We start from the raw sequence: 10,000 nt of genomic DNA on the forward strand, positions 1-10,000 counted from the left end.
CACGCACCGGTATCTTCACAGGTTCGCTCTTGACATAGGTTAAAAGTCACACATCAGCAAAGAAAAAAGCTCACTCATGTCACGTTTTGAATTATTCATCACACGCAAATATATGATGAAGGAGAAGGAGAAGAAGGAGGGATGGAGGAAAAGATGAGTAATAATAATAACAATAATAATAAGGAGGAGGAGGAGGAGGAGGATGAAAGTAATTAGCTTGATACGCAGAACCTCAAGAAATATCAAGAAAGGAGAGGAAAAGGAGAAAAGGAGAGAAAAGAGGTGATGCACAATGAAAAACAGCAACCAGATACCACATTATGCAACCCAATAAACCCACATATACCTCATCACCGTAAACATCACCACCGCCATCCTCAACCACTCCCAAGCTCCCAACAGTAGGACCCAAACCTCACTGGACCAAGGATATACACAAGACCCTGCGTCAATACCTATAACCAGTTACACAAACACGTCCTTAATACCCTTAGAGTCCCTCCCACGCCCTCCCCGCCCGTCTACCCACTTGTCCCTCTGAAAGCTCCGGGCACGCCACTTCACCCTCTGATTGTGAAAAGGAGTTGGGAAATGCCGGGCCGAGAGGATGAAATGGATTGAACTGTTGGGCGGTTCTCTATACACACCTACATATCTCCTCTCTCTCTCTCTCTCTCTCTCTCTCTCTCTCTCTCTCTCTCTCTCTCTCTTCCAGAAAATCCCAGATATTACTTGTTCCTTCTCCCATTGAGCCGTTGTGAAGGCACGTCACGGGGGTTTGGTTATTTGATTATCAGGAGCGGGAACACCTGCCGCACTGAGTAACACCCCCGCCACTCCTTTCCCGCAGCGTCTCCAGAAGGTGGCTCTCCTGCCGAACTCCTCCCATTGTACGTCACTGTGGGCTGTGATGAGTTTCTTCTCTAGTGTGTGGAGGATGAGGTGAATAATAAGGATGCTGGCACAAAGGCTGCGTACCTGGATACTCATCTCCTTCAGGCATCCTATTGAGTTACACACACACACACACACACATTTTTTTTTTTATTACCTTGCCCAATTCACACAGATTTCTGCAGTGCCACATTCTCGTATGAATGTTCAGCTCCATGAAAACTACAGGTCTCTCCTTGAATGACTTGCTTCACTTTGTGTTCTCATTTTCAAAGTAAAAAATTACCTACATCATCAAGGGAGTTTCAAAAGGAAGGCTGCACATCATCTCGTCAGCAGTGGCAGGGGCGAGGTGTGCTTGCCACCTGCCACCTGGCTCACCGGACACCACTCCCAGGTTACTTTGCTTTCCGCTAACTTAATCTTTACTAACGACATCGACGCCGTGTGACCCAGCAGGATGTGCCAGCCCTGGGCAAGGACATCTGGTTTCTTTCAGTGACGACCCTTAATAACTGTCGTGGGAGAGAGAGAAAAAAAAGGATGCCAGCCTCCCGCCTCACGCAGGTGAAGGGTGCCAACGTTACTTTTTCCCTGGCACTCACGTGTACGAGTACTATGCGGCTCATGAGTACGTTCCTGTACAATGCCCTTAGCTCCTAGAGGAAGTGCTAGGGTGCGTTCCTCTGCCTCGTTTTCCCCGACTTTACGTCAGCATGCTGCAGGTAATGACTGTGTTGATGGTGCTGCAGCGGTGCTGAGCTAGGGAGGTTAGGAACAATTACTGTATGATGATGGTGCTGGTGCTACGCTTAAGAGTAGCAATTACTAAAATTAATGGTAAATATAAGTAGGAGAGGGGAAGGGAATGGGTGGAAAGAAAATAATAATTCTGCTACCCTTAAGGGACGGTGACCTTTTTTCTTTTTTTTTTCTTTTTTTTTTCTTTTTCGAGCAACTGCTGACGCATGAATCTTGAGTTACGTCAGCACAGCGCCGCCTGGCCTGCTAGGCGGTACTCCACCGTCGGCATGCAGAAAACAATACAATAAAAGGTGAAAGCCCTGCTAGCGTTACCTGGTCCACGCGGCTGAAGTAAGGTGGATCGATGGCTGGCGGGAAACCCTAAAATAAGAGTGGCTTAAAACGTTGATCAAGGTAATGACTGGAATTAGTGAGCCAGAGCGGCGTGTGGAGGAAAGATGTGACGCTTACCTGGTTCTCGGAGTTGAGGAGCTTCAGCTGGTCGTTGATGAGAGAGTACTTGGCACTCTCCTCCTTCCTGAGGGCCCGCTCCTTTTTGAGCTCGGGCGACCAGAAGGTCTTTATCGAGTGCATCGACGAGCCTAGTTTCTGATTAGTCAGTTCAAGTTCTTTTTTAAGGTTTCCGAGTTCTTTTTGGAGGTCAGTATTGTGCATCTGTACCTCGGAGAAGTAAGAGTCGCGGGTCATGCTGCCCATCGCGGTCTGCCCATGGCGCCCACTCAGGTCCGGATTGGGGCTGGCCCGAGATCTTCCCATCGAGTGGTGGTCCCGATATAGGTCGTCCTCTAACATTGGCCCGCGGTCCAGCGAACGATCACGGCGGGTCATATGGCCCCCTTGCACCCCGTGGAGGTCCATGGCGCCCCCACGCTCCATGCTGCGGTCGCGGGGATCACGGATGGGCATAAACTCACGGTCGTGCACCTCACGGTCCAGAGAATGGTAGTTGCGGCCCACGTTACTTCTGTTCTGGCTGCGGCTGCGGTGGTGAGTTCCTGGTGCTGATCCGCTGCGGCGGTCCGCTTCCATGGTGGCGTGGGGGTCCATGTATGCCCCGCCGTGATCCAGCGCCAGGGTTGGGGAGACGGCGCGGGTGGCGGAGCGGCTGCGGCGCGCGGCTGCTGACGGCTGGGGGCTGTGGGCGCGGTGGTGGCCGCCCTGGTCCAGGTAGTAAGGGTCGGAGTTCAGGTCGCGACGCTGGGGCCGGGGCGACCGGCTGCTCGGCACCCCGCCTCCCCCACCACCTCCACCATACACGTCACGAGACATGCCACCATAATCATCACTGCCATGCACAACACACTGCCATCACTGCCTCACTACACTGTCACTGTCACCGCTCGCACTGACCGAGGGGACACTACTGCAGCCGCGATCAATGGCACACAATGTGGGTGAGGGGAGGGCCCACGGCTCACTGGATGGCCTTCTAGCTGCGGTTACCTTGCCTTTGTTTCGCCTCCCACAGACACCTGAGCCGATCCTGCTGCTTCCTCTCCACACTTACATTGCTCCAGGCCACCAGTGCAAGGAATCAATCCCTCCCATTCACAGAACAAGTTTAATGTAAAGGCAACCTGCTTTTCCCATCAGCGGATGGAGTGGGCCGGCGCAGAGTGACTGACAGTATTGCCAATGGTAAAGCGATAATGCCACAGCAGACGCCAACCCTCGGGCCATGAGCTGCCTGGAGGAGAGAAAAATAGATCACGTGAAAAACTGCATTCTTTAAGTAATGTCTCACATCGGAGAAATATGCCTTAAATAATCCGAGGTTTGAAGCATTTGAAAACTTGTCAGAACCAGTGGTTAGCATAGTGCCAGCCGTGGGCAAGAGATGGCAGTGCTGTAGCGGCGGGAAGGTGCCGCCGCTCCCTCTAGATGGCAGCGCCGCCCTGCTCTCTTTCACATGCACGATGATTTCATAATACAATAATTTACAACCGCACTCTCTTATCATTGAATAAACACACACCCAATCAATTCCTCCACGATGGGGCGTACAGGTAGAAAGCAGGTATTCAGATACACCAGTTCTCCCCTACAAAGGCCCTTGGTAGTTTTCTTCAGTCGATAGTCAGGGTAACTATTTAATCCTCGCCACCAAAATACAAACAACCATGGGAGTGACTGTGTGAGTAGAATCCGTTCTTTCTAACATTATTTGACACCCATTTCACTATCCACTTCACTCACAACTCACTAAATCACTCCGAGAATCACTGGGATGCTCCTTGTGCATTAATTTGATTGAAATAAGGAAGAAATTAATCCCAAAACTTGCTGTTGTGACGTTTCCCTCGTAGATACTTAAGGCACATTGGTGGTGTCATATCGAACCTTTTATGAATATTCAGCTTATATTGACTCTGTGATAAGTAGCAGATCATTTAGTTGGACTCACCTGAGCATCATTAGCTTGTGAACCGTTAATTTATTGTCATGTACGTACTAATTAACAAGCCAAATGATTATACTGGTAGTTTAAATTTTTATTGTGATTTCTTACCGTGAGTCAGTGCTGCATCTTCCACTCAAAATATTTCACTGACTAATGACTGATGCAGCACAGGACCAGTATAGAATCCTAACCAACTAGATTATTTAACCAGTTTCGACCATTATAGTTAAATCAAGTTGTTGTTGTTACCATTTACAGTGTAAGATTTCATTATTTGCTGTACTTCTAAACCTAATCAGAAATGGTTGATATATTTTGTTGTGAGTCTTTTTCTTTTTATCTCTTTTCTTTTTGGGGGAGGGGGATAAACTGCAAATTTACTAGCTACACCAATAAATAGGGTATAAATAAGCTGAAATTTATATTGTAAATTGCTTCTGATAGATTCATGGATAGTACTCATATAATTTATCACCTTGGACCATTAATAGATTATTCATAATATGTTGTGGTGAATTTTCTTGCAGCTTTTATGGAAACCTAATTTTTCTTGTACTTAGGCATTTTCAAGGTAAATTTATATAAGTGCACCAATCTAACATTTTGGGACAAAACTACATTTTTCTGGTAGATTTTGATGTGCATTGAATTAATCTAGTAACCATTTTCACCACAAATAAAGTTTTTTCTTCTGTATCCCGTCCCACACACACACAAGCAGAAATTCATCACAAAAACATTAACTAAACCTAACCTAACTAAACTTAACCACACATACACAAGCATAAATTCATCATAAAATATTAACTAAACCTAACCTAACCCAATTAAACCTAACCTAACCTAACTAAACCTAACCTAACCTACCATAACAGTAAATTTGATAAAAATTATCTCTGGAACGGACAATTTGCGGCAGTAAAGACACACCACTGTGTTATGTGTGACCCAAGTACTTCACTGAGAACAGTTTTTATTATTTATTTATTTATTTATTTATTTATTTATTTATTTATTTATTTTTATTATTTTTCTTTTTTTTCATGAGACGGGTGCACTTGTATGATAATACCTTTTCAAGCAGTAATGGAGTCATTTGTAATTGTATTTCCTAAGAACTTTAATTCCACATATTTTCTTTTCCCTCTGACAGCACACTTGAGGAGCTTGCATGGGAAAGCAGGTTTTTTGGGTGGGGAAACCAAATAGAGTACAAATAGTATGATAGAGTAAAATCTATTGTACTTCCCTCTAAATATGTGGTTGACTTGAATTAATCTGGACCTAACCAGTCTTTTAATTCAGTGGGGATAATATATAACCCTGCAGGACTCACTCACTCATCCTGTAGGACTAACTTTTTAATCCAGTGGGGCTAACAACTCAAGTCTTATTGGATAACATTTTAATCCAGTGGGGAAATGTTTTAATTTTTGGGGGGCTAATGTTTTTGTGCCAGCTTGCCCGATCACATACTAGGAATCACCAAACAATGAATAATGAAGAGTGACTGTAAAAAAAAAAAGACAACCAAATCAAGAGTTTCACTGCCTAGGGGATGATGAAAAAATAAGTGTGGTAACTTCTACCAAATCAAGAGTGTCACTGCCAGGGGAGGATGATGAGAAAATAAGTGTGGTAACTTCTGTAGTTTACTACACAGTGGATACACAAAAATTACAAAAGAAAATAAATAAATTGTTGATAGTCAGGATGCACTAAGCCCCACAGGCTGCAGAGGGTTGACACTACCTAGCTCTCCCCATTGTGAGTGGTAACCAGGAGAGGGAGAACGTAGCCTACTCTGACCTAACAGGAGACAAGGGAAACCTGGGAGTGCTTAGTTGTGAGTTGGCAAATGGTGGTGGGTGGTGAAAGGAGTTAGGGTGCTGTGACGTGTGCTTTGGCGTCCCACAGTGAGGAGACGGTAAACGTCACCCCAGTAGATTGGAGTCTAAGCAGTGGAACTTCCTCCCCTATTGCTTCTCCCTGCAGCTGTGGTTATGGCTGCTTCTTGCAGAAGTCAGTGACCACTTCTTCATTCTGACCCTTCCAGGGAAGTTGTAATTGCTGCTAGACAGACCTTTAGGGAGAAAGAAGGCTTATTGCCACCCTACTGTCACCTTGTCTCCACCTGTCTCGTGTGCTACAGCCCATCACTGCTATTCACTCCCTTCTTACCCATTCACTGTGTTTGCTGAAAGGTTGATAGTACCAGATTGGACATGTGGGTTAGGTCAGGAAGCAGTAATGAGTGTCTGACCTTGTTGCCAGCTGGGACATGAAAGGATGACTTCCCTGACTGGGTATCCTGTGTATCACCCCCTTGCTCTGCGGGGATGGTCCGCTTAATGTCACTTCTTGTGACTGGCTCTCTCCCTCCTGGAACTACTTCATTCCCATATCCCATCTTTCCTTCTCCTTTTCACTGTCATGCTACTCTAAACTCTCCTCAACCTGGTTTCGTGAAAATTATCACAATTAATTTCTTCATGGGTTAACTCCCACTTGGAAATGAACCAGAGATGTGAAGTGCGTGAATTTAAAAGGAGGAAAGGGGACAGGAGTGGGAAGATTTTCAGGGAAACTAATGAAGATGATCCCTCATCCCAAGAACTGGGATACATTTTCATTATGTTGGGTTAAAATTTTGATTCCATGGAGCTAATGTTTTAACCTTATGGGGCTCTAACACTGCGACACACTATACTCAAAGTCATCTGATCCGACATGAGAAATGTGCAAGCAGAGGACACATTAACGCTGCCCAGGTCTTCTCACTGAATGATTGGTTGACTCTCATCCTGCTTCAGCCAATCATTGGCTGAGAATACCTTGCAGGCAGTGTCACTGTGTCCATGTGTCCTCCACTTGCACATGATTGGTTGACTCTCATCCTGCTTCAGCCAATCATTGGCCGAGAACACCTTGCAGGCAGTGTCACTGTGTCCATGTGTCCTCCACTTGCACATTTCTCATGCCAGATGAGATGGCTTTGAGCATAGTGAAACAATGCTTTATTGAAGAGTTTCACTTTGCCGTCATAGTGGCATCCGGCTCATCTGGAGGGCTACTGAAATGTAACCACTCTTCCAAACCCACACTTGATGGCTTATGGCTGCTGCACTATTACATAGATAAATATTAACACTAAAGTAACATCATTACATATTGCAATTTTTAATAAAACAGTACCATCCTACATAAATGCAATCTAAACTATTACATTGAGATATGTGATAATTTGTGTATATGAAAATTAGAGAAAATGACGCAGTCTCGTCAACTCTTGTGGGGGAGTGTGGGCACTCTTGCCTGGGCTGATTGGCTTGTAGACACAGTTAGGGTGTGGGGCACTCTGTAGGAAGTACCCTGCTTCTGCTGTGATCTCAGGACCGGAGTAGGTGTTGGGTAAGGAACAGTGTCATTATGAAGGGGCAAGTGTAAACCAGTGTACGCTGTCAGACCTTGCTGTGGATGTACGTGTGTGGCCGGTTGTGCCATACCTAAGCTCCTGGGGTTGGTACGGTGGTTCATGGGACTATCCCTTTCCATCAGGGGCCAATGGGACTAAGAGTGTAAATGATGTGTGTATGTATGTTGCTTTGTCTGGGCTATCCTGTATGTATTGCCTGCCTGATATATAGACAGGTAAATTTTCATCCATGGAATTTAGCTTAAAATCTTACTATACTTTAAATCTTGGGCCTTTCTCAATGTATTTATGTTGGTTGTGTTGCCATTACCTCAGAAACATAATAAAATGGAAAAACTGATGAGCTCTGCAAAATATAATAAGTATATACTATAAGTAGATTGCATCCTCATCTGCTTAGGGCCCCATTTGAGTCCTGTGTCAGGGAAGGTTATGCATGGTGTTCAACTTAATTCAAAAGTGCCCTTCACATTTTGTTGTAAGGTGATAGTGAACTGACAGTTTGAAGATTGTTGCAAGGCAGTAAGATAACACTTACTAGCCAATTTGGAGAGTGTGCACAGCTTGTCAAAGAGATTTTAGAGCTGAACTGGAAAATGCAAATGATAAAACTTTACTCAGCTCGAGAATGAGAAGTATTATACACAGATTCACACTACTGACAATATATAGGTAAAAGAAAAGCCCCTAGCTGGTAAACACATCACATTACCAGAACCTGTTTACCTGGATCCCTCACTTAGCAATTGTCTTGGTTCCACATTCCGTAAATTTGCCACTGTTCCTAACCAGAGTTTGAGGAATATAATAGTGATGATGATTGTCCCTTGATTCATTCATTTCCTTTACCACTTGTATATTTGGAATGAAGTGTTTTTTTGCAGTTTTCCACTTGAAGGTAATTGATTGAAGTATATTGACCTATCATGAATAACATGTAGTCAAATCTTCTATACTAGGAACTTCGAGTATTAACCCTCTCACTTTGATATGAGACAATTATTGCCACCATATGCAATGTATGAAATCTTTATAAGCATCTGCAAGAAATTTTTGGGTGAAAAAATTATTTTTTCAATTTCTACCCAGTTTAAAGAATAGGTTTTTTTTTTTTTTTTTTATGTAGTAGGGGCACCAGCCAGTAGCAACAAAACTGCAGTAAAAAAAGAAAAAAAAGGCCCATTGAAGTAAGGTGCCAGTCCCTGAACAGAGTCAAAAGCAGTAGTAAAAAATCACAGGATAAGTGACTTGAACATTTGAAAGAGTTCAAGTCATAGGAAAGGGGAAAATGAATAATTGAGAATATTGGTTAACTCTTGCATTAGAGAGGTGGACAGAATAGGGGTAAGAGAAAGAAGAAAGCCTTGTGCAGTGAGGCTGTGGGAGGAGGGAAGGCATGCAGTTAGCAAGATAAGAAGAGCAGTTGGCATGAAAATAGCGGTAGGAGTTAGCGAGAGCTTTAACAGTGTGGCGATGAGAAAGAGGCTGAAGACAGTCAGTTAGAGGAATGAGTTGATAAGATGAAAAGCTTTTGATTTCATCCTGTCTAAAAGAGTGGTATGAGTGGAAAACTCCCATACATGTGAAGCATATTCCATACATGGACGGATAAGGCCCATGTACAGGGTAAGCAGCTTGGGAGGGTGAGGAAAACTGGCAGTGACGACTCAGAATACCTAACTTCATAGAAGCTGTTTTAGCTAGAGATGAGATGTGAAGTTTCCAGTTTAGATTATAAATAAAAGACAGACCAAGGATGTTCAGTGTAGAAGAGGGGAACAGTTGAGTGTCATTGAAGAAGAGAGGATGGTTGTCTGGAAGGGTGTGTCAAGTTAATAGATGGAGAAATTAAGTTTTTTAAGGCATTGAGCAATACTAAGTTTGCTCAGCATGTGGCTGTAGAACAAGTAGAAATGTCCAAGAGTGATTGGTAATTAGGGAAAGGTGTACCAAGGAGCAGTCAAAGGATTAAGTATCTGATTGCATATGACTTTATATAGTTACTTATTGATGCCTGTAAAGTATACGTTTATAACTTCACATTCATTTACTGTATGTGTTAGGAAAACATATTTACAAATAATAAAAGAGTCATAGTATAAAATCTATGCAACATTTATTGAAAGAGAATACTCTTCCCTCCCCTCAGATGTGGATATGAGAAGGGAATAACACACACACACACACACACACACACACACACACACACACACACACACACACACACACACACACACACACACACACACACACACACACACACACACACACACACACACACACACACACACACACACACACACACACACATCAAAAACCTATCTCCCCCAAATATGAATAGGGAACCAAGTTATTTTGTGAGTCTTTTCAACCTGCAATCTTTCCTCCCAGCCTCCCTAACTCCCTTCCATCAGCCTCCACTCACTCCGCTCCCTCTCACACCCTCTCTCCCTTCCCTGCCTCAGCTTCCACTTATCAATGTGCCTCTCTCTCTCTCTCTCTCT

At 44.1% G+C, this 10,000-nt stretch overlaps 2 protein-coding genes across 4 annotated transcripts in view; one reads left to right on the plus strand and one right to left on the minus strand.

Moving 5' to 3' along the window:
- Positions 1-3,341, minus strand: part of LOC135100893 (ELKS/Rab6-interacting/CAST family member 1-like) — a 74,159-nt gene extending 70,818 nt beyond the window's left edge. For all 3 annotated transcript variants that reach the window (XM_064004447.1, XM_064004448.1, XM_064004449.1), the window contains exon 1: positions 2,110-3,341. In XM_064004447.1, the coding sequence (XP_063860517.1) occupies positions 2,110-2,928 (819 nt within the window). In that variant the 5' untranslated portion in view covers positions 2,929-3,341. The remainder of the gene's footprint in view (positions 1-2,109) is intronic.
- Positions 3,342-3,636: 295 nt separating this feature from the next.
- Positions 3,637-10,000, plus strand: part of LOC135100894 (mediator of RNA polymerase II transcription subunit 20-like) — a 40,716-nt gene continuing 34,352 nt past the window's right edge. Inside the window, exon 1 of the mRNA XM_064004451.1 lies at positions 3,637-3,793. Within this exon, the coding sequence (XP_063860521.1) occupies positions 3,780-3,793 (14 nt within the window). The 5' untranslated portion in view covers positions 3,637-3,779. The remainder of the gene's footprint in view (positions 3,794-10,000) is intronic.

The sequence above is a fragment of the Scylla paramamosain genome, chromosome 5 (assembly GCF_035594125.1).
Source record: "Scylla paramamosain isolate STU-SP2022 chromosome 5, ASM3559412v1, whole genome shotgun sequence".
NCBI classification, from domain to species: Eukaryota; Metazoa; Arthropoda; class Malacostraca; order Decapoda; family Portunidae; genus Scylla; species Scylla paramamosain.